General features: G+C 35.8%; 1 protein-coding gene and 1 pseudogene across 6 annotated transcripts in view; both read right to left on the bottom strand.

Annotated features, from left to right (window-relative positions):
• Positions 1 to 26,326, bottom strand: part of Nedd4 (E3 ubiquitin-protein ligase Nedd4) — a 314,193-nt gene that overhangs the window by 201,411 nt on the left and 86,456 nt on the right. For all 6 annotated transcript variants that reach the window (XM_089589946.1, XM_089589950.1, XM_089589949.1 and 3 more), the window contains one exon: positions 18,404 to 18,454. In XM_089589946.1, the coding sequence (XP_089446072.1) occupies positions 18,404 to 18,454 (51 nt within the window). The remainder of the gene's footprint in view (positions 1 to 18,403; positions 18,455 to 26,326) is intronic.
• LOC149375166 (uncharacterized) lies at positions 2,001 to 17,823 on the bottom strand (annotated as a pseudogene).

A 26,326-nucleotide genomic window follows, 5' to 3' on the forward strand; every position in this document is an offset into this window, starting at 1 on the left:
CAGAGAAGAGCGGGATATTGATGCTCGGCAGGCGAGGGCCCGAGTGCGGTCCAGGGAGCGGTCCGGGAAGTGGTAACTGGCCACCACCTCCTGGCATGGCCGGGAACAGCCGACTCCTAGCGTCATACAGGCACGCCTTAGCGTCAAGGTAGTATCCTTCTGCGGACCTGTACAGGGCTCTCAAGGAGGCAACTTTGTCCACAGGTGCGCCCTGAATCAGATCCTTGTGATTGGCTTGGAAGTCATTCCAATAATCAGCGAGTAGCTCGAACCTGGCGTCGACGAGACCCATGCTCCATACTTCGACGCTCTTGGCGGATTGAGTGAATTCCGCGAGAACCTCTAGCAGGGCTTGCTGCGTTTCCAGCAACGAGAGCCAGCCTTCGTTATCCCTGTAAATTAATCACGCACTGAGCTCGACGCTTGTCTCTCAAACGGCGCCTTGCTACTTGAGGGGCAATCGTGCGTGCCAAATGAGTCTACGTAGAATATTGAGAAAAAGGGCGTGAGGAATCGCAAATGAATCTGTCGACCCGACCAGCCGCTGGATGACGTGAACTAGTAAATCCCGCGGTTTAAACATGAAGCAGCCTGCAATCTGCAACCCAAAACCTCTCGACAGCCTCACTGACTGAGTAATCGCGGTCGCACGCAAGGTCCACGACGCGGACTGCACGGCAGTCGCGGTGGAGCGTCTCTCGCCTGTCGCATCTTGTTAAGGCTATCATAACCTCAAATCGCTCTACCACGTGGCGCGGCTCTGCACGATTGCATCACTTGCAACAGAGGCCCAATGTCTCGATATGTTCTCGGACGTAGAGAATGTATTTTTGCATGATCGCATCTCACATCGTCCTACTTACATTGCTTCGCGTAGCACAGTGGTTCTGGCTGTCCTGGGCTCGATGAGGTTCTGGCGGTTGTCTGTCCCAGTCACGCTATCCGGCTCGAAGGACCAATGTTTGAATTATTTTTTATTAGGACGTCGAGTAAATACAAGATCGGCAGATCAGCCGTAATAGATATTTTAGAGTAGGCAGATCGACGTGGAGGTCCGGTTCGAGAGTCCCCAGCGAAGCAGGAGGTCGAGGCGTGCACACACGTTGGTTCCACTCGTAAGCTCAGTTCACTCGCGCCGGCAGAGACCAAGCGAGCAGCAGCTCCCTCTTCTTTGAGCAGAAAGAGGGTGAGGGGAGGGCATGGGCGCGCAAGACAAATCTTGCACAAGTATATTGGCCAAAAGAAAGAAAAAAATCAACGTGTTGTCATAAAGGAAAAATTGGTCCTAGTCCGTATCATATTTATTCTCCTGTTTAATAAAAATAATTTTTTATTATGCTTTTGCTATATATTTTGTTTAAATAAAATTCCTCATTATACAATACATCTAAGTAAATTTATGTTTGAATTAGTATTTAAAATTTTTAAGAATTAAAATACACATATTAAATGGGTATGGAGTAAGTAAATATTATTTTATTAAAAAACTTTCAAATAGGTTAAACGTGATGTATAATACTTCTTATTACAAACATAAACTGTTATTTACTAAGTAGTAATGCATTATTAAATTAATTATGATTCAGAGTTATTGTTATCATTTTGTTTTGCCTTTAGAACTATAGATTATCTTGCTAAGCTGTTAGGGGTCGTGCATATAAAACGTCACACGTGTTCAGCCTTCTTTTAACCTCCCCCCCTCCCCCTGTGTCACACGTTGTCACAAGGGCTTGACCCCCCCCCTCTTGGAGATCACATCACACTCTTAGTTACTTGAAATTGTAGGTGAATTTTTAAATATTTCTAATTATTTCGAAATAATGTTAGTTTATGAATATATATTTATACTATGACAAATACATATATTAATACATCATGTATGTTCATTTACTTGTGACATATCATAAATTATGATGTATTTTATGTTTCTTATAAATTTTAAATTACAGGAAACGTTGAACATTACTTTTTAACATAGAAATCTAGATTCAATTTTTCTCTCAAATCGGAGTCCACGGTGATTGATACAATTTTTTAATGTTTTTAATCAAAGGAAATCCCTCAACGTAATCAGAACCGTCGAAGTTAGGAATGCAGTCGGAATCAATATCTTCTTTTTCCAACCATAATGCGTCCTCAGACTCTAATTCATTATTCATAATGCACAAGAACTCTGTTGCGCGTTGCGCAGCGATTCTTTTTGGTCGAAGTTTTACTTCATTGGTTGGCTTCTCTTTTTTGTGCAATGTCATGTGAGTTTTGGCTGACTTTATCGAAGTTCGGTATAATCCACATACCTTGCACACTCTAAAAAAATACACCATATATTTATAATTTTTAGTGGGATTTATAGAATAGTTTTGTATTGACTAAATTAAATCTATTCAAAACAATAGTTTGATTAAATTGTGGAAGTAAAAAATTTAATAAATTTTTTAACGTATGAAATTTTGTTATTATCAGGAAAATCCAATCTGATCGTATTTCTGTGATGTGTTATTGTATATTTTTTGTTTAAATAATAATACCACGGGACTCACTTTTTCGCAAGAGAAGATACCAAACTCGGGAAAAAATAGTCGTATGGTGAAAGCTGAAATTCGTCATTATAAAGGTGCAACTTCAAGGCTAGTTGAAGTAATAGAGGACTGAATTTCCCTTCATTTTTTGTACGGTCAACGACTGTATACACTAAGTCTGTTTGCCAAATACGCACAGGTGGAGGAAGAAACCATTCTGGAAGAAAAGTCCAAGGACTTTTGATCTTCTTTTACCGCAACAGAGCTCCGAATCGCATTTTACAATTTGTAAAAAGTATTGTGACTCTCGCACGTGCTTAGAATGCCATCCTTCATCCTCGACCAATACTGCAGTTGGATTTTCTGTTGGATTGACATATTCGACTACGACTGGGAAATTATCAATTTCAAGAGGACTCCAAACTTTCGAAAGAACTTGTCCTGCGTGCTCAAAATTACGCCTTTCCAACTCCTCATCCACTGTTTGATTTTGGGAGTTCAGATGTGACCCAAAATTTTCATGATTCAATATCAAACCAGTCAGTTCACGACTCAGCGGGGCCATTCGACGTTATATTCTGTTGTATGCGCTTCGACCAGGAGCATTCGTTGCTATATAGTAGGCATCCAAGTCGAATTTCTTGAAGTGATTTACTGCTGAAGCAATCACTCTTGCGTAACGCGGGTTTTCATCAGGCCCCCCGTCAGAAGTACATATAAAAATGGGCTTGACGTCACAATTTTGATTTTTAGTAAACGAAGAAAACTCTGGAAGATGAGTGAGTTTTTCGAGATCTGTTGCGTGCGTTTTAGCAGTAGACGAGCAATGTTTGTCACTGCAAATAGCGACATAGGTTGGGCCAGAGTAGGAAACTACTTCAGGGCGTCCCTTACCATCCCGATCGATTTTTATCCCTGCGTAAACTGATGGAATCAGTTTATGCCGTTCAGCTACGACAAAATCATGATCTGGTAATCGAATGCGGTACTCCATATGCATCAAAATAGGAGCTTCATAATTGGCGGCTGTAATTCCCAAAGGAACTCTGGCTTTGTCATCCTGAGACCAAAAAAAAACTTGATCAGGGCCAAGAGTTGAAGCCACAGTTTTAAGAGCTCTGATTGTCGTGGTGCAGAATTCGCCATCTGGATGTTTGGCATGCTTATCAGCTTCGGGTCTCGACAATTTAACTGGAACTGTTACAACGTGGCGTTTTCCCTCGATAGTATCTGAGCGCTTTGGAAGAAGACGGAGGTATAATCCAGAACGACTAATTGTGTAACTCATCATTTTTAATTCGCTGCGAAGATCATCCAGAGTCCTACAGCTTCTGATTAAATTTGAACGACGACGATCTTCAGAAGCTCCTTCGTGTATGGCGATTTCCGAAATAACCTGGAAAAACGGTTTTAATCGTTAGAATATAGTCGACAGCTATATATCGACTTTTTATTGCTCTAGTATTCACGGAAAATCATAGATATATAATAGAACAAACAAAAAATACTTTTAACAGATCAGTCTGGTCCTCTTCAACTCTTGGCCTTCCTTTTTTGCCTCGAATAGCGAGAGTGGCTGCTATTTCAGGATTTTTTTCTGCAAGTTCGTCAAGCTTTCGTTTTTTGGTTTCATGGGTCTTTTTTTGACGTTCAGCAGCATTTTGAATTTTTTTCAAATTTTTCTTTACCTCCATCAATAGTTTTTTAACTTCTTTGATTCTTTTATCTGAATTATTTGATTCCAAGCCTGTATCTCGAGCCGTATTTAAACTATTAAGTTTAGTCTCCAGAACACTTATTTTTGTTTCACTTTATTTTTGAGCTGGTTTTTCGCGGGAGATGTGCAGCAATGAATTGATAGTCAGCTCTGGTTTTCCAGCTTCAGATGTCTGGAAATAACAATCATATATTTATAGAGGTTATACAGCAAAAAAAAACAAAAACTACTGGCCATCCGACACTTTTATTTTTGTAATTTTTTTTTAACACCTTAAAATACGGCAAAACTAAATTTTACGTGCTTCTAAAAGAATGAGTACTTACTTAAATGTTAGAGTCAAGCTGCGATGTTGGCAGTTTATGTTTAGGCTGAGGAGCAGCTTGTTTATCAGTCAAGATTTTGGTCGTGAACGATGATTTTAAAATGAAATAATGAAATGACGTTGCCTTGCTTTTGGTACAAGCTTCAAGCAAGTTTTGAACTTTTAGCTCTGTGTCTTCCACAAATGTTTTGCTTTATTTGAGGTTAGCCCAGAACTCATTAATTTCATTTTGCACAGATTGTTTTGGTTTCGTGGATTGGGTTTTGCCATAAGCATCATAAAGCTGAGTATACAACGAATTTGAATTGGACATGCTTTTTAATTTCAGAAACGTTTATTTTCGACTACAGCTTAAACTCTACTGTCTTGGCGCACGGCTGCGAGCAGCACAGGGAGCAGGGAAAAGGAGCAAGAGAGACGGAGCCAGCTCTACTAGCTTAAGTCCCTACATGAATACTTATCATCAACGCAGTGCTGCTATCTTCTGACGAAACGATAGTGTTTGAACCGCCAAAATTTGATTTACAACTGTCACAAGATTTAACTCTTTCCGAAAACCAGAAAAAAATATTAAATAAAATTTTTAAAAAATTCGTGACGTAACACACGACTGACACCTCCCTCCCCTATGTCACATTTCATCACAAATGTACGATCCCCCTCCCCCCCCTAAACGTGTGACGTATTATATGCACGACCCCTTATTATAAAGGGAAAATTTTCATATTTGTATCAACTTTATTCAGCAACCATTTTAGCTATAATTATTTTTAACTATTAACTGCATTGCATTAATTTACTTCAATTATTAATTTTTTCTAAGGATTCATCGTTCTTTGGCTTAATAATCATTGTATATATTGCTCTTAGAATAACTTCCTATTAGTCTATTGCTTGGAGACAAAAAAATACGACTTAATTTTATGTTTCCAGTAAAAAATATTTCGGGCCATAAGCTATGTGAATAGCAGACAAAATAAGTAATCTTTTATTTTCTTATTTTCCATCTATTTGCCTCCTTGGCGGTGTGAAAAAATAGATGAAAACAAATATTTTTTTTTTTTTTTTTTTTTTTTTTTTTTTTATATTATAGTGCTCTACGTCCGGCTCCTTTTTAATAAGGGCACTACTATGGGCACTTAGCACTTGGGAAAGGGACAAGGAAAGGGATGGGAGGCCTCCCATCACTGGGAGGGGGGTAGGGGGAATTAGGCAAATTTGCTGCGAGAAGGTCGCCTAAACCCTCCTCGAGGAGCATTGCGTGGTGAAAAAGCACATGTGAAAGACACAGAGGTACTTTGCCCGTAAAAGTCGCACTGGCCGGGAATTGAACCACGGTCTCCCGCGTGCCAATCCACGACCTAGCCGACCGAGCCACCGCGCGCTCAAAAACAAATATTTTTAAAATTAAGTAAAATTAAAATTTATTGTTAATAGGGGTAATTTATACTTAATAGAAAAAGTGGTAAGGGGACAAGAAAAATGGTGTGGAAAGGCTTTGGGAGACAAAAAAATAGCGTGGTGGGACGGTGGGGGGCTGTGGGGAACAAGAAAAATGGTGTGGGGGTCTGTGGGGGGGGGCAAGAAAAATGGTGTTGGGGGCCTATTAAGGGGTGTGGGGGCTCTGTGGAGGGATGGGCAAAATTGTGTGGGGGCTGTGGGGGGTCTAAGGAAAAAGTTAGAAAATGTCAAATTAACGATGAAAACGGTCGAATTTTAACTTATTTGTGGGGGGGCTGTAGGGGGTCTGTTGGGGAGCTGTGAAGGGTCTGTGGGGGGGATATGTGAAATGCCTCACACAAATAACTGTATAATATAGGGATATATATATATATACTACATCTCACACATATATATATATAAGCTTCGCCCCTCTGCGCGCTTCACGCGCCAACCCCCTGTTTTTAAATAATAAATCTTAGACTCTAACAAAACTCGTGGTGGCTTTCTTTGGGATCGACTGGTTAAATTCTATTATGATTTATTAAGTTTTTTACTTTTAACGGAAAGTTGATTTTATATCCAAGGAAGTAGTAAGGGGCAGACTGGTTTTTTTTTTTAAATAACAATCATAACGTTTTTATTAATGCTTATTACTGTTAATTTCCAAAAAAGTTGTGAGAGGGGAGTTCTGTCTTTTCGTGGTTACGTAGGGCTAATGTCAAAAGCTTCTTCAACAAAATTTTTAATCTTTTAATTGGAACACTACTTAAATTTTTGTGAAAAAGTTATAAAATCTGCTAAAAATTATAAAGTGTTTGTGTTTTTTTTTTTAAATCAAAAGTATATCTCAATTTTTGTGAAATTTCGGTGAAAACTTCGAACATTAAGAAATGTATCATTTTCTAAAAGTTTAAGTGGAAAATCCTTTGACATTCAGCGAACTTCCACGGTTTCCATTATTAATGTTATTATGTAAGTTTTTAGATGATGTATTTATTTTTATCATGTCATAAAAATATATTTTCAATCATTAGAAATCACATAGTACTAAAATAATACAAACGGAAAAAAGTATAACGTAGCCTACACTTTACACTTATTAAACATAAACTGTTAAGTCTTATAGTTCGTAAATATGAATATACTTGTATGTATTGTACATGTATGAATTTAATTAAATAAGTTAAGATGACTTATACATTTAATTGATAACTGATAGAATTTTCTGCGTAAATATTTTTTAAGTGTAAAGTGTGTCTATTTAGCTCATGGTCCACCTGGAAAAATAGACTGATAACGATGCGTGATACGTAGTAATGATGTTAGGGGGCATGGGGGAACTAAATTTGGGACCACCAAATTTTTTCGCCACGTCGAAATCACGTATAAAACGAACAAATTTAACCTTATTTTGTGGGGGGCTATTGTTTTCCAAGTGAAAATAGTGTGGGGGGCTGTGGGTAGCTGTAGAGGGAGAGGGGCCCGATAAAACCTATGGGGGGATGTGGGTGGGTGTGGGGTGGGGGGCTGAATGTGAGGCTAGCATATTTTTAACCATGTCAAAATCACGTAAAAAATTATCGAATTTTACATTATTATGTTCAGGAGCTGTTTATAACAAAGTTTTCTGTGGGGGGCCGTGGGGTGCGTGGGGGGAATTGTGACTGCCCCACATAAAACAACTATCTACTATGGTAAGATATATATATATATATATATAGTATACCTACTACACAACAGTAGCACAGTGGACAGCTTTCTCTCTCTCTCTCTCTCTCATTTTTTCTTAATTTACTCTCTTTTCCTCAATTCTCGGCTCGCTTCGGCTTGCCCTGCTAGCCTGCCTCCTTCACTCGCTTGTTTTCTCATCTTCTCTCACTTACTTTTATACCTGTAGCGCGAGAAATAGGGTAGCTGAGTGGGGAATTTTACTCTACTGTCGTTTTTTTCCATTTTCAGCCTAGCTACCAGACCCGGCATAAGAAGCATTTATTCTAAAACGGCATTTTCGCTGTTATTTAATAACGGTTGTTACAATTGCAATAGAATACTCAAAACCACTCACTTTTACCTCCCAATGTCAGGCACATTACAATTGGTAAAAAATAACTAGGTACTAAACATCATTTGTTCAGTCAAGTGGTGAGTTGTATGTAATTAAATGAGAAGTCCTTTAATAGAATAACTCCTACGCTGTGCTGTGCTGTAATTTTATGTTTTAATGCTAATAAACGAAGTCAGTCTTTTTTTAAGTGGTCAAACGTTAACATCTTTTTTAGTTCGCAGAAAAATTCTAGCAACACAATAGAATTTAACCAGTACTTAGTATTGCCAATAAATAAGTTACTTAAGAACTAATTGAGCCAGAAAATGTTTGTTTTTAGTGCAAAATAGTGTCTCTTTACAAAAAACCGCTACTTTTACGATCAAATGTCAAAATTTATAATGGGTGATGACCTACGTATGTACAGTGAAGGACATTAATGTAGTATTGTTCAAAAAATTTTTACAAGTAATTAAATATTCCATTTTTTTTTTTATTGCAAATTAAATCGTTTAGTACCCAACTGGTGGATTTTTTTAATTTTCAGTTTTAATTACTAATGCTGCATGACTTCAACTGTATGGCAATAAATTTTAAGTATCCTATTGATACAATCGTTATTTCATAATAACGAAAATGCCATTTTTTTTTGTTGTTTGGAATTTACAGACTCACTATTTGTCATAAGGCACCTTTTTTTTAAACTGTACATTATTTAATTAGCTTTAATTTTTACATAAAACATTTTTCATACGATTAATATTTTTTCTAATATTTGGTGAAAACTGGAAGAAATCGGATTTTCACGACTAATTTGTTGGTAACGGACAACGTAGTGGAACTTCATAGTTACTTTTTGTACATATTATGTATAGCACTACTCTCAAGCGATTCAAAAACGGGGTAAGGTGATTGGAGTGTAGTTAATTTTGACAACTCAACTATAAAGTTCGGTAAACAAGGCTTTTTTTTCCTTACAATTAACATTTTTTTATCAACAATTAAAGAAAAAAAGTACCTTTTTTTAATTTTTGCAGAATATCTCCTCTCCAGTGCATTTTTCAATATACATGCCCCGTGAGTTTTCTCGTTCCATTATATTCCTGTATAAAATGGTGCTGATAAAAGGTTGCTCCATGCTTTTATTTATTGATAAATTGCGTTCCAAGTCCAAAAAATCATTTTTTTTACACTCAATATCTCGGAAAAAAAATAGTTAGAGGCTTGAAAATTTATGACAGTATTGCTCTTGACAATATGTAGTATATTTGTCCTACGAAGTTCAGCAACATTAGTCTTGAACTTTAAGAATAATTAGCAAACAAACTTTTTTCTTTCCGTAATTAAAAAATGCACTATTTTTTCTAATCACTTTATACTTCTGAAACCATGCTAAAAATATTTTAAAATTATTCAAAATTGACATTCCGTTGGAATTTTAAAAGAATATTGATTTTGGCTGATTTTATATAGAGTTTTGGACATCTCCATTTTTTTTATCGACGTTATAGGACCTTGTAACTTTCAAAATTTAGATTTTAAAATATTCGCACTTCTGTAACTTGAAAGAGCTTCCAAAGATAAAAAATCAAAAAAAATGTTTATTCTAGGACCTTCTGAAGCTAAGATAGTTTTTTTTTGTTTCAAAAAATCCTAAGCCATCGGTACTCAATTAATTTCACTCTCAAATTTACAACAGTGTAGTTAAATATTTATATTTTCAATAAAAAGTTGTATATCCAGGTTGGTTGGCATTTATCATGTTAAAAACATGCAGTAAAGTTAGGGTTAAGAGCACCATGTGCTTGGAATCTCGTGGCACTTCAGTCAGGAAAGCCTCAGCGTCCTCAGCGGCTACAGCACTCGCAGGTTTTGTACGCTTGGCGGTTTGTCAACTTTTTTGTATACGTCCGTCTATTTATACCACACTACCACCACAGAATCTTTCCCTACTCTAGTTCCATGGAAGTCCAAACACGGCGCTATTTTAACACCAACTGTACGTCATGTTTAAACATGATTAATGCGTATGGACCTTGACATACGACTTTTTATTATTGAAAATATAAATATTTAACTACATTGTCTGTGTTCAGTACCAATGGGTATCAGGATTTAAAAAAAAATGCTATGTTGGCTCTAAAAGTTTTTAGAATAAACTTTTTTATTAATTCTTGTTTTTGAGGGGGCTCCTGCGACTACCACCTAGGTCGAATACAACCGAAAAATGAAGTTTTGTTTTTTAACAAACATATATGTCTAAAAATTATTGTGCTATTTTTAATGAAATATGGAGTAAAAAAATGATTTTTTTGTGTGTATGATTTTACTTTTTACGAAAAAAGAATTTTTGTTCTTAATAGTCTAGTGCAGACAGGTACAGCAGTGTGTCGGTCGGTAAAGTAGTGAATATGTATATGTCTTGTTTTTATACCGTCTTTATAATGTACCTAGTATACATGTAGTGTTTCGTACCTGTATGTTATAAAAATCCTGTGAGACTAAAAGTTAATATAACAGTATTTTTCTAATTACATACTCCTTCATTACAAATAATAACAGGTAAGTACAAACTTTAACCCGTACAAATTTTAACTTTTTCAAATCTCGCGTGACAAAGTCAGTCAGTATGTCTGCTACCCACGTAACCTCATGAACTTCTGGACACGACTATTTATTTGTTTCTATCACAAAATTATCTCTAAATTGTCCCATTACCCTTAATTTTTAATTTAGCACATTAAAGACGAAGACTTTATCTACAAAACGTTTATGCTCATTCTTCTGAGATAGTTTATTTTAGCTTATTATAAACGTAAAACAAGTCGTTTTTCAAGCAGGCCTATAGGAATACATGCTAATAGTTACAACTTTGAGTTCAAATATCTCAATATTTTGATGCATATGAAGTATAAATAAGGCTAGCATTGGATTCAGCGAATTTTCTTCTATTAGAAATGGTATGTCTGTTTTTAGGGACTTTCACGAAGGAGCCCCCTTAAAAGCACTTTAGTGGGGTAAAAGTTAAAAAACGGCGAATATTTGACAATCAAAATTTTGAAAGTCTTAAGGTCTGATACGTTGGTAAAAAAACTGGTGATGCCATAAAAAACCATTAAAAAATTAGCCAATATCAATTTTTGTTAAAAATTTGATCGGAGTATCAAAATTGATTAGTATTTTAAATTTTCTGACTTGGTTTCAAAACTATACAACTATTAAAAGAAAATTAGGCATTTTACAATGATAGAGAAAATAAAGTTTTTTTTTTGATAATCATTCCTTAAGTTTAAAACTGATCTCGCTATAATTTTTAGCACTAATGCATAGTTGTAAGAGCAATACTTTTATAAATTTTCAAGCCTCTCACTATTTTTTTTACCTAAATATTTTATGTGAAAAAAAGAGTTTATTAACTTTCAAGGCAATTTTCTAATAAACAAAAGCTTGTGGCAATTTCTAACTAGCAACTTAATAAGGCATATTTGTCAAAAACATAGGGAGGAGATATTCCACAAAAAGTAAAAAAAGTACATTTTTATTTATTGTTGATTTAAAAAAATTTTCCAGCACAATTTAGACTGTGGATTATGAAAATCGTAATCAGCGCATTTTTTTAAACATTCACCAACAATAAAAATGCGTCGTAACAAAAAATTTCCGTCATCTTGCTTCTTTGACTAAGTTACTAGTCTGTTAAGTAGCGCTACAAACCTTGTTCACTAGAGTATTAAATCCACAGTAGTAAATACTGTCTGTATTATCTATACACTACAATATGATATTCTCCAGCTAATAAACGTTCCATTAAGTTTGTACATTAACGTCTTTGCTGTATTATGGCTCTACTATTCCTGTTTTTATCCATTGTGTGTGTAATTAAATTAATTATCTCTATATTACAAGTCTAAAGTTTCCATTTTTAGGTGGGTATTAAATCATATACCAAACGAAAACACGTTTAGGAACTAACGTTTTGTTAGTTGTTCGGTTTCAAATCGCGCATCTACGCCTCAAACTGCTACATTGGTGACGGTCGTCCTCCCAGCGCTTTCCGCCCCCTTTCCTTTATCTTGCATTGACCATGAGAACAGGCAATCTTTGGAGAATATGTGCGGAAGAAAGAAGGCTGTGTGTCTCACCCAGAGGAATCTGGCCACATTTAACACCCTGACTTAGTTATTGCGACGATGATGTTGTACCATCATAGTAGGATAGAATCAGCTTTGTGAAAAATTAAATTGCTATTAGCGCGAAAAAAATCATGGTGGTAGTTATTCGATTTCTGAACAAATCTTAATAGTTATAGACTCCAAATTGTGTCAGCTAACTGCCCAAAAAAATGTTAATTGTAGTCAAAAATGGTTTTTCACGTTTAGAAAAAAACTAGAGAGTCGAACAAAAAAGTTGTGCCGTTGAAAAAGATGCGCAATTTCAAGACGAAGAAAATGAGCTCCAGAGAAATAAAATTGGCCTAGCCATTTTTTCACAATTTGCCAAAAAGTGCTCTTTTGGACCGTTTTTTTTTTTTAATCCATAACTTACGTTCATTTGAATATTAAGACTTAAGAATTGAATACAAGGTAAATCTTGTGCCCCGTAACATCCACACTAAATTTCAAGAAGATCGGTTGTAAACTTTTTGCAAACTGCTGCAAGAAGCCAAAAATGGTCCCTCCGCAAAAAAGTTGGACATAGCTGGTTTTTCAACATATTGCCATTTTTCAAACGGCATTGTATTCGTCGAGAGTTATTCTATCACCTACCAAAACGTCGTTCCGTTCGACATTCCAAAAGTACGCGAAAAATCGATGTCGAAAACTGGCTATTTTCCGTGGATGCGGCGGCGTGGCCAGCCACTCGCAAACTCCGGAGCTATGATGCGGAGAGGGGGTATGAACGTGAGTTATAGATTTAAAAAAAAACGGTTAAAAAGAGCACTTTTTGGCAAATTGCAAAAAAATAGCTAGGCCAATTTTATTTCCTTGGAGCTCATTTTCTTCGTCTTGAAATTGCGCATCGTTTTCAACGGTACAACTTTTTTGTCCGAATCTCTAGTTTTTTTCTAGACACGAAAAACCATTTTTGACCACAATTAACAAATTTTTTTGGGCCATTAGCTGACACAATTTGGAGTCCAAAACTATTTAGATTTGTTCAGAAACCGAATAAGTACCACCATGTTTTTTTTGCGCGAATGGAAATTTTCCAAAATTAACCATGCTTTTTTGCTAATTATATCCTACTATCACCTCCATGGTAACCCCCTGTAGAGGCAGTACTCGATCCTCGGGTACATCATCGGGGGGATCCCCCACCATCAGGTCGTTGGTTCCGGTCATTGACCACACATACGGACATTCCACTCTGCCCCACGACTCTCGCATCATCTCGAATACTGTCATCCTTTCCAACGGTTGACTATGGCAGCTCGCAGAGACCTCGTCATGTACACCAGTTTATGCTTTAACTGTCTCTAACAGGTTTACCCAGCGCGATGTTGACTCTCAAAATCTGTCTGCACGCAGTGTCAAGCCAAGCACCACAGCTTACTCCATGAGAGCCGAAAGCGAAGCACCAGCCTAGCGTTAAGAGTCCTGATCAAACAGATCCATAGAGGTAAAAGAATAGAGCACGCAAGCAGTATGTCAGCCTGGAAGTGGCAGCTAGATCAGCGTAGAGAGAGATAGCTGCACATAAGAGGAATCGTGTCCTTGTCTAGCCGAGCGCTATGATTGGTCAACTCTCTCTCCTGCTCTCCTGATCACGCAAGGTAGAGCAGACGGTCAGAGAGAGAGATAGAACTCCCCTTGTGCAATTTTCTTTCTCTTAGCTGATCACGCGCAAATCGCCCACTTGCGGGCTCTATTCTTATACTTCTGTGAACAGATCTGTCTAGATCGCGAAATCGACGCTGGAGCTCCTGACTCTTCTATATCATTCTGACTGGCTGTCTGTCCCATGGCTCTGGTGAATCTGAAAGGACCACACGAACGGATCCTTACAGTACGCGCCTTGTTGGACGCATTCTCTAAGATATCCCTGATGTCCACTTAAACTGCACGAAAGTTCAGTGTCCCCCTTGTCTAGTGAGTGTCAGTCAACACCACGGTTGGAGGCTCGTGCCCTTTCCACTCTTGATAGGAGGCCATCTTGTCACTCATATCTGCGGATTATGGATTTGCGACATCAGAGCGCTTTGCTTGCCCCACTTATACGCAAGATAGTATACATACTAAAACTGATGTTTACAGTCGTGCATAGAGAGTCTTAAGGACGTTTGGTAGTAATAGCGGGGGGAAACATATGCGGGGCAAGGGGAAACCAGCGATGAGTGAAGATTTCACAACACCATACGGGTCTTCAATGTGTAAGTGTTCATGTACACGCATCAGGTGTCTGCTCGGCTGCTGCGTCGGTTATGACAGTGTTATACGCGTATGTTCAATGTTTTTGTGATAAAGCAGTAAGTATTTGACTTTGATTTGTTGTAAAATGTAATGAAAATGAATAAAGAAGTAATTGAAAAGACTTGTGACCATTGTATTTATATTCGTGGATTTCATTCGTGAAAATGCCCAAAGCCAAACAGTATAACCTCTAAACTACGACAAATGAGAAAGGAACAGAAATAATCATAAATTTGAAATTTTATAAGAAAAATAAATAACGTGTTATTAAAATATATTGTTATTCTCTTATGGGCAGGGGTGGGCGTAATGTACATACGCTCATACACAGATATAAGCTTGTATTTTATACGAAAATGCGTTAATATTTACGATAATATTGAAATATTTACTGATTGACGTCCCAGAGCATTTTGAATTTTCGCCACTTGCAACGTTGCCATTGCGTTTCTATCAAACTTTAATTAATTTTTGTATACATTAACGAATCAGACGATCATAACGAAACTTGGTGTACATCAAACTCATAACATTATCTGTGACATATAAAAAAAATTGGCGAAATTCACTAGGCCAATTTGCTTAAAACTGAGTTTCAATCAGTTTTCCCATAAGCGACCGTGTTAAAATGACTGAGCTTTAAAATTTGACATCCCTAAAACAAAACAGACGAACCTCTTAAAATTTTGACAGGTTTATTGCAACAACAACGAGAACGTCTGGTTAAAATTTCAGAAAAATTCACTAGAAAATTCTATCTCTACCGAACGTCCTTAATGTAGCACCGTTGTACTTTTTGATTTTAGATGTAAGAAGAATTTACATTCCAAATCCTGAAGTAAATATCTTAGATACGCACTATTCAGGTTGCGCAGTGACTTATAGTAACCTAGCGCACTTACCTATACGGTCAACTGCGGATGCGAATGGCTCATATCGAAAATATTTACTGAGGTATTTGGGATGTAAATTTTTCTTAATTTTGGAATCAAGAAATACAGTGATACTACATAAAGATTCTAGATGTATGCAGTGTATACTTCGAGATTCTCAGTGTCGTCACTGTCAACATCGAATTTCAGTATGTACACTATCATGCATGTAAGGCTACGATCTCCATCAGCTTCAGTGAAGCACAACATCATCCAACGTTGTCTCCGTCATTTGACACTCCAGGTCACGTAGATATTCTGCTAGGAGCAGACGTCTACCACCAAATTCTGCAGCCAGACATAACCCGCATAAGAGAATTTCTGACTTAGTCCACAACATTTAGGTGGATTTCCACTGGATAAAGATCCAGCAGATCATTAAATGTAACCGTCACTACCTGTCTGGTAACTTAGTATAAGCCCACTCCAGCCTAACACTTGGAGCTTGTGTCGTTTCTCCAAAGATTTTGAGAGCTTGAGAACGTGTCCAAGGCCCAGCATCGCTTATCAGAGGATTGGAATTTGAATTTAAATTTGAATTTGAATTTATTAATAAGACAAAAGGCTCCAGGCCTTATTTCACCTTGGCTAATACATGGAAATAAGATAACGGTTGGTCTTGCGCGCAAGCCACAACCTACAAAGTTATGCAGGATACAATAATAAAAGTAGTTATAAAAATAGTAATACTAAAAATAACAATAACCATAAAAGTAATGACAACTATAATAACAATAAAAATTATGACCAGTAAAACATAGTAATAAAAATAATCATTGAACAGTCGATACAAACTAAAATTGTTTATCAAAGAAATGGGAAAGTAAGCATGTTAAGTTAAGACTATTGTAAATTAAAAGCCGATTCAAATATATATTCACGAAGGTAAAACTTAAAATAAGGTCGATCAGACATGAATCTCAAGTTGGTAGGTAAATTGTTCCATATGCGTGCAATGACAACATGAAAGGCATTATTATAATAACTAGTATGAATACCAATAACCGACAAATCATATTCAGATCAGCAGCGATTACCACGACCATTGGAAGGCTTATACTGCAATCTCTCTTCGAGGTATAAAGGTTTTTTGGATTTCAAAATCTAAGCCAATATACATAAGGCAAGGTATATGCGACGCTCTCGAAAAGGTAGAATAGATAAAGATATGTAAGTTGGCGTAATATGGTCTGATTCCTTAACTCTTGAAACAAATCTTAGAGCAGAATTTTTACAACGTGATAACTTAGTGCACAAAATACGAAGACAAGGGATTTAACTAAAGTAAATCTCAACGAACGTGGCAGAGAATCTTGACATCTTCGGAGCCGTGCCAGTGCTGCATAGCTTTTTCTGGCAGTTTCAACTGCAAAAGGCCTCCAGGAAAGTGTATTATCAAGAATGACTCCAAGAAGTTTGATAAATGCACATTCGATAGGTTCACCATTAAGAGAGGGTGCATTATTAACTGTATTATTGACCCTAACCATATGAGCACGAGAAGCGACCCAAATAGCTTTGGTTTTAGAAATATTAATATCAAAGTAATTATCCCCTGACCAACCAAAGATGTTACAAAGATTAGAGTTGACTAATGAAACAATCTTAGGGACATCAGAACCAGAATACATCAGCACAAAATCGTCAGCATATAAATAACATAAAAATGACAGCATATAAAAGAGGATGTGAAGTAGGAACAGATGTTAACTCGGTACTACCGTGCAGAGAATAGCCGGTACTGTCCATCTGCCTCTCCAATCTAATGAATAACTGTATCGTGAGCTTTCTCGCAATCCACGTATACATATGTGACCATAGTCCAAGCTTTCTGCTGATCAACAAAGAAACTTGAAAATCTCAAAAATCTTTCTCGAGACCATCGAGACTGACAAAAATATTGTAGGTCTCAAATATTTTCTTCAAGACTTCCGAGAAACTCAGAGGTCTTGGGATTTTTTCAAAGCTTTGAGACGAGGCAGAGACGAGACGAGACCGAGACTTTTGAGACGTCTCTTTATTTCTTGTAATCGCACGTGCCTATACCAGACCTCCATTTGGACGACTCGATCCGTTTACTCATAGGCAGCTTGTACGAGGCCTCCACAACCAGTTTTGTACAAACTAGAACTGAAAATATCCAAATACTCTTCAGTAGCGGCCAAAGTGGGCTTTTCCCAAGCGTGACTCCAAAGTGGATGACATTGTATTCATCCTGGACTCAACGCTCTTCCAGCCAAACGGACATTGGCTTCTTGGCCGAATTCTTGCGGTCTAGCCTGGAGATGATGGGTTGGTTAGCACTGCCACTATTCAAATAGCCCTAAAAAACTACACGATGCTCATCGCCTCACTGAGCTCACTACCAGGAGCTTCCACTTCTGGCTCTTCTGCGGAACCATTCTCTCCAACGGCCGGGGAACTCGATCCCATGCTTTCGGCGAGTGGTGACTGACTTTGTTTTGGAACAAGGCAGGTGAGTGTTATTCGGTTATGAATCGCGCACGTGTGCCTTAAACTGCTACATTGGTGACGGTCGTCTTTCCAGCGCTCTCCCACTTTCCCAAGACACAGTCAACAAAGTGTCAGCTCTCAAAACCCTGATTCTCTCTTCTTTTTCACTCTGGCAACACGCTCCATCTAACCGTACATATAATATATGGGCATCTTCTCCTTTACCGAAACGTATTTCAAGCCAAGAACATTAGTAAAAAAAAAAAGATAAATTTTCGATTAGAATTTTTTTTATAGCCAGTTCGTAGAAGTCAGTCAATAAATGAAACTGTATAAAATGAGTAGTATTTATAACCTATATTCAATGACTTTTTAGAAATTAGAATGACGATCACATACGCATAATATAAATATTTTTCATAGTATTCTCCATATTGTACAAAAACATATAAATTATTTTTTTAAAAAAGGATTATAATTAGTAATTTGAAAAATGTTTTTCCACTATTTTTTAAATTTAATACATTGCTTTTCTTTACTTATTAATGTAAAAAATTACCTGTTCAGATGACCTTCTGGAACCAGCTGGACTGTCAACGCTGTCATCATTCTAAATAAGAGTAAAAAATTACTACCATTAAACTATAAGTGTAAATTCAAACTTAAATTAACTATATTTATTATCAATTGTTAGTAAAAATAAATAAAAAATGTAATAGAGTTATACAAATACACTTTCAGAAGAAAATAAGATTTATCGATGAAAGAAACTGGTATTCTAGAAATATTACCTACTATCTTTTCTATAACTATTGAAAAAAATTCTTTTAAAAAAAATCAACACTTGCTGATAAAAACTTTGTTTATCTAAGCGTCATAAAAGTCTTAATAGTAGTGCTGTTTGTCACTTTCTAGTGTACCTTGAAAAAGTTATGAGGTTGACATACTTGTCTTAAAAATTATGCGTAAAACTGTAGCGATCAACAGTGATAAATAACGTACAAGATTTTGTAACATGACTGTGAGAAACTATTTCAATATATACCTTATTCACTGTTCAAAAGGAAGCCTCATTAAACAACAAAGCCTTATACTAACTAAATTTGAAATCCTTTCTAACACCATGTGGTCTACCATGGTCTACCATGGTCTACTTATGTCCCTATATTCTTTATTACATGTCTTGAAAAAATCATATAACTAAAAAGTTTTAAGCAAACGATTTTACGTTAAAATATATATAAAATCATACCTTTTAGTCATGTTTCTTTTTTTAGCGACGAATTTAGACAAATTTGTAAATATTACTCCGCATATGAGAATATCTATGTCGAGTATTAATGATATAAATCTTAGACAGACAAAATCGAAAATAACGTTGAAATAGTCATGGTAGCCATTTCACCCAATTCTAGATTGGAAGATTTTTGCCAATCTAAAATCAGATCGCTTAAAAATATTTTTATTTAATAAATTGAATTTAAAATCAAACAATAACCCAGCAGCAACTACTACTAGATATGGAACTACTATTAATACAATTTTTTAAAGATATTAACAAAATATTAAATAACAAACTTATGTATCTCATTCCAGGTATCACAAGCCTACAGTTTACAAGATACTAACATAAAAATAGATCTTGATTGTTCATATGTTTTTCGATTCATGACCTGTAATTTATTATTATGATATTTAAATATTCAATAAGTTTGTTATTTGCAAAAAGCATTTTTTTCAACAAATTCCTGTTTTATTGATGTAATTTAGTTCATTTTTTTATTCAATATTTTTATCATGGCAAAGAAGCATAGCTTCTAGCGACAGTCTCACGACTGACCCGATGGTTTTTTTAAACAATTGGTTTAGTGTTGATATCATTCGCTTGTATTACTGCGCACTGTTATAAACCAGCATCAGTTACTTCACCTCTAATCACTGCACCAGTATCTCTTGTAAAGTTTTCACGATGAAACTGAGCCCTAATTACTGCGCAAATGACTATGAGGTTTTGTAGGTTAGATTTGTTCAAAGTTATTTAGTTAAACAATTATGAATGTCATGATGTAAAGTGTGATTCTGGATTGAACGTTATTTGTATCCGAACGTTTTGGTACCGTCCGGGATATTATTTTATTAATTATTAATTATCAAAATAATTAGTATTCTTTGAATTCAATCGTTTTAAATAAACTTGGTTTTTAAATGTCGCGAGCAGCTCCGATTTCAAAACTTTGCACTTGATAGTACTGCCTACCGCTCGCTAGGTGGCAACTACTAGTTTCTCGTAAAAATCGCAAGTAAAAAAGTAGCTTATAGTATATAAGAAGGGCTGCACGACTTCTCGATCTGATCCTCCCGGATCACTCGATCCAAGTTTATGTCAGGTTCTCGTTTAACGAGACCTGTTATACGGCAGTGGCTAGATCAATAGTTTATTGCAATCAATACTTATGTATAAGACAACGCAAAAAGCTCTATGTGTCGACTCTTGTTCCACCCAATCTCACCATCATAGCCTGCAATACGTGGTATTGTTGTCCAACCGCTACGAGAATCGGACAAATACACTGGCAAGGGACCTTCCTCGATTGTTGTGAGTCACTACCCAACCAACCACCAGCGGCACTCAACTCCAGTCGTGAAAAGGAATTCCAGCAGAAGTGCACTATCTCTCTACACCTAGAGTCTCTAGCAAAGGATGCTTACTGCTACTCGATCACGACTGCTGATCGATACCCTCGAAGACGACTCCGGCCATCCTTAGCTCTCCCTCTCTGTTCAAAGCCGCCTACCCCCCTTCACCCCAAAAGGCCACTTATAAGAGTGTTACAAAGTCTGGAGCAAACGAACTATTGAGTCGGTTCTTCTAATTTTGTGATACCGTTGAGTGCGCAGTAATTGTTGCCTGCGCAGAAATTAGGTCATTTACCCCTATTTAATGACAATTTGTGTAGTTTTTTAAATTTACTGTAATTACAATCAGTATGTGAATTTAAAAAAAAATAAATAAAAAATAAAAAACTATGTACCATCGAAAAATATGATAAACTAGTAAAAAAAAACTCTTAAAAACAAACTAAAAAATATAACTTTTTGCGGGGACTATATTTGGCATCGAAAAATGTTTAATGTATTAATTTTTCTGCCTTTTAAACTTGCAAGGTAGAATACGTCAAGATAAAGAGATTGAAATTTAATAAGGTTGCCTACCTTATGTAATCAATAACCTATTTTTTAAAAATATGTATAGAAGTCCAAAAATGAATAAAAAATGTTGATGCTAAGTCTCAAGACCTTGGGGTCCCTCTAAATTCAGAAAGTAATGAAAAATCAACAAAACAAGATCTTCTATTTATAAATTGTAATGCAATGTTACCATGAGATTTTTACAAAATCACATTAAGTTTATGTACACACTAAAATATTTTTATTATGTATGAGAAACACTGTAACCAATAATGTTCATCAGAAAAAAATTACTAGTAAATGTACTCAAGGATCACTGATCTTTTAATGGAAATTTACAGGATATGCGTGCAAAATACTACAAAAAAAAGGTTACAAGCCTAACTTCTCTCTTGCACCTCCATTAAATGTAGACAATCTCCATAAAAAGTACTCTTAGATAATTTTCAGACAAAAAAAAACGATTTTAGAAAAGAGGCTTTTTTTACATATATTAAATTTTTTGAAATATTTGAAAAATTTCCTGTTAAAAAAGTATAATTTTATCGAATGTTATCTATATTGTCCGTGGATAGGTTTGACTCAAACTGAAATAAAAAGTTGTTAATCTTGGCATGCAATTTTAACTTACGGTGGTTTGAGCAATAGTAATTAAGGTAATTTTTTTCAAATATAAATGTCAACCAAATATATAGGTATACAATACTAAGGTTACGTTGGTAGTAGCAGAAAAATTCCATGTATCATCCTATTCTCAATAAATAAGAGTGAATATCTATGCGTATATATATATACTTTCCTATATTATATAGTTATCTCGGTGGGGCATTCCACACAACCCCCATTTACCCCCCACAAAATAAGGTAAAAACCCGTCATTTTCCTGCTTATTCTGACACATTAAAGTTTTTCCCAAAACCCCGCACAGCCCCCCTAACATTTTTTCTTGATTCCCCACTGCACTCACCCCCCCCCCCACCCAATACTATTGGGAATCTGACAGGGACCATACCGTCTCTCTCGGATCTTGATGTGTATACAGACGTGTACGTGTCGTATATGGATTAATCTATTATTTTTAATCTGCTTCATTATTAAATTACTTTAAGACAAAATTGTCTTAATTGTCTTATCGCCATGATTTATCTCATCGTCAAGAAGAAATTAAAAGTTATAATTAACCACCAATATAAATGGTTTTGTATGGTGGAACGTTGCTTGGAATGCCCCACACAGTTACCTATATAATATAACAGTTAACTTTATAACTAAATATATAAGAATAATGACGCTTTGCACAACGACCCCCTATAAATCAATTGCGACTTTGAATTTTTTCTCCCATTTTTTTCCTATTTCGCCTTCTACGTTATAATTTAAAAATTTAGTAATTCGCAATTGTATACCGTTACACAATCTATCTCATATACTTAAATTTCAAATTAACATTACTATTTTACCTATTCTTAATTTAAGTTCATGAGGTGGCAAGCCTTCACGAATATTATTCAACATTTCTATGGGAAAATTTATATAAATATTATCATCTGATTTATCAACACTTTCATAGGTTGCAGTTTCGATGCTGTAATAAGTTTTAGTTTCTCCATTTAATTTACTTAAAATCTTATTGTTAAAAAAAAAGAGTACATTCATTATGTGAAGTTAGTATTACGTTATTACCAAAACAGTTGCTGTGAGAACCATATATTTTGGTACAGACATCATTTGTTTTCCAGGATTTAGGAATGCTAAATGTTTCTATGTCCCCTTCTCCAATTCTTAACAATAATTTTAAACTACACACGCTCCTCATAGTATCTATGCAATAACAGTATTGATCTGACGATCTAAAACATTATCTTTCATGCACAAATAATTCTAACGTAAAAACATGCAACTTGCAGATTCAGTCCAAGAAAGTCTATTATGAATTTTTGAAATTGACATTTTTCTTCGTACAACATTGTTCAATAAGGTCACAAAAATACGTGTACGGACTTTCAAGTCATAATATTAAGTAAAAAACATTTAGGAGATATATTTAGTGGAATACACTGGCTCCGTTGCTTACATCTCAAGCAAAATATCTCCTTAAATGTTTTTCGTTAAATATTATAACCTTAAAATTTATACTTACATTCTTTAGCCCTTACTAAATAATGTTGCACGAAGAAAAATGTAAATTCCTCAAATGTATAACATACTTTTTTTGACTAAGTGTGTGAGCTGCATGTCTTTAGGTTAGGATTATTTGCGCATGAAAAATAATGTTTCAGATCATCGGATCAATACGTTGTTACGTAGAACTAAATAGGCTAGGCCAGTTCTGGATTCAACCCCCCTAGGGTGGTAGGAGGGTGGGAAGCTCGTGCTTTTGTAAGAGTGCTTTTGACCGTGGTGGTGAAGGAAGAGGGATAGTGCGACAGCACTGTTGTACGAGGGTTCCAGGGCACGGTGGAGGAGGAAGCCACGTGAACAAGTGATTTTTTCTCTCTCGCTCCGATGTAAGATTTGTGGATGGTAATACTGCGTGCATGAGCTCTCTTTTCTTGCTCTTATCTTAGGCTCGTACTTTGCTCCACAGAGTGCTCTCTCTTTCTTACTCCTGAGCTGTAAGACAAGGGTTCAAGCGCTCTATGCATGTGTAAGTATGTATATATGATCGACCTCTCATAAACACGCTTACATATACACCTGTATAGTTGCACACTCCTACGGAATAACATGCATGCTTATACGTTACTCTTGTACAAGCACACGTGTACATACGCGAGCGTACGCATACATGCGATCGTACGTGTGCACCACGTGTGATCGTATGCACACTCGCGCGATCGTACGCTTGCACCACGTGCGAGCTCACACGCGAGTGTACGCATATACGCACAAGCATATAAGCTTTCACACGAGGATAGATAAGTATATTCACAATCTTAAACTATTATACAGACAGCAACATAGCTTAACGTTCAAAAAACTTGCATGTGTACATGCCGTTGTTGCGAAATGTAGATCTCACCCGTGCTCTACAATATGCAGGTTCTCAATAGTTCAGTTGGTTAACTGTCGCATTGATATGAAATGGTTAATCATATTGATCTGTTGAAGACTTGAACTTTTGTTTATTTTCATTTTAATTTATAAATAAATTTTTTTTTTTAATTTTTAATTCTTGTAAGCAAGTAATAAGGAAAGGTTGCGTAATGGTAATTAAATAAAAACATAATATGATAGCTTATAACATATTAAATATAACTTTACTACAACATGTACAAGTAACAATTTTATAGATTATTTTTGAAATTTTGCTGCACAATCGACGATATCTTAACCAATAAACCAGTCTGGATTTTTTTTTTAATTTATAATGTTTGTATGCACTATAACACTCATCACTATCATACCTCGAGATTTTGAAGATAAAGTCTCGATAAACCATTCTTTCAGTAAGTATGCTTCATGTAATGCACAAAATCACTGTTTGTTTTCGAAATGCTGTTGTGTTTGTGTAAGGCATATGGGTGAAGAGTTATCCTCAATTTCTTTGAAGGAAGGACAAATTGTTGATAAATCATAAGCTTCATGTGCTAAGAGTGAACTTACGTACTTGGCTTCACCATCACCCCACACATAAATTCTTTTGCAATTTTTAGCAACTTATGATTATTGTATGATTTTACATTGTGCGGTAGTTAATTGTAAGCGCAAGGTGGTTTGATCATTCAACACCCAAAAGTGTTCCCTTGTAATGATACCACTAAAACTTCTTTAGTTATATAATTCTTATCTGCACCGCAAAAGCCTTGAATATCCATGATGAAGTCCATGAAGTTAAAACTGCTACACTCTTTTATAACATTTATTTTCAAAAAAAAATTTTTTATTCGATGAGTATCTATTGGTTGTGATTTTTTTTTTTTAAATGAGAACAACGATTTATTTTTCTCCTTCTCGTCCTCGCCGTTGGCGATGGGCTTCCTCTCCTCTTTGCTGTCGCTCTTACCACTTTTCTACATTGCGAAGAATTGAGGAAAATATGTTGAGCAACCACTATTTATAAATAATTAAGAGAATGAAAAAATTACATCTTCCCATTCCATTTGAGAATGTAATTTTTTTCATTCTCTTAACATTGTGAATAGCACACATGAATTTGTACGAATCATTATGATGTGAGCATGCGCTTGCCAAAACTGGTAGCTCAAATGGCGGATAGTCCGTCATATTAGTAATTTGATAGTAATTTAAAAGTTAAATCGCTTGAGCCATTTTTTCTTTATCTCACCGATCAGAAAAATATTTGAAACATCTGTAAGATTCTCTCGACACGTTGCCAATTTCTGTGTAGTTTATATCACCTGATTGCCAATCTAGTCCATGATAGTTGAGCTCAAGCCATAAATTCAATCGTTTGTATTTATCACTTAATTTACGCCAAGAAAATGGCGGCTTAAAGAGAAAAACACATGGCTCAACATTTTCATTAAGCGAAAGAATTGCTAACTCTTTCAACACATAATTATTACCAGGCTTTTTAAAGCCCTGCATGTCTAGTACGTACTCCATCACGATAAAGACTAACTTGAATGATTGATGCTAAAGTATTTTAATCCCCAGACAAGTCTAGATAAGTTTTTTCACGTCTTCACTCACAAGATTATATTCAACTGTACGATCGTGTAAAATAAGACAATATGCAGCTGTTCCTGGTGGGAAATTATCTTTTGACTCGAATTCCAAACGCACGTCAGTTGGCACGCTTTTCAAAGCTTCATTTTGTTTTGAGCCGTCAATAACGATGAGAGGCATGTGTATAATAAAATCTTTTTTACCAAGCATGGGTTCTATTTCTTTACCATCGTATGAATTTTAAAAATTTGTATACATACTGTAGAGTAACGCAAACTGATTGTTGTCTATATTAAGATTGAAATTGCCGTAGGGATAATACTGTAAGTTAACGAATCATTTAACATTACTCATACCACAATGATTAAAGTTGCTAGCATTTATTTGCTTTTTGACCTTTACGATTTGTTTGAAAACCCCAAAATGACGAAGCACGGTTTTCCAAGCTGATTTGATGGTTTGACACTCCAAACGTGTTTTAAAGTTGATGGGAGGAGAGGATACTCATATAGCTCCCAATTACGAAAACTCATAGAAATAGGTCAATTTTTTGCAATAACATCAATCAGGCACATTTTTCGCCTGTCTAACGCATTGACATAAGGCATGAACCATCATATACTGATCAATGAAATTTTAAAATTCTCATAAGCATCATCAT

Source organism: Copidosoma floridanum, unplaced genomic scaffold (genome assembly GCF_036245765.1).
Source record: "Copidosoma floridanum isolate Cflo_tuat_1 unplaced genomic scaffold, Cflo_Japanese_pri ptg000011l, whole genome shotgun sequence".
Classification (NCBI taxonomy): domain Eukaryota; kingdom Metazoa; phylum Arthropoda; class Insecta; order Hymenoptera; family Encyrtidae; genus Copidosoma; species Copidosoma floridanum.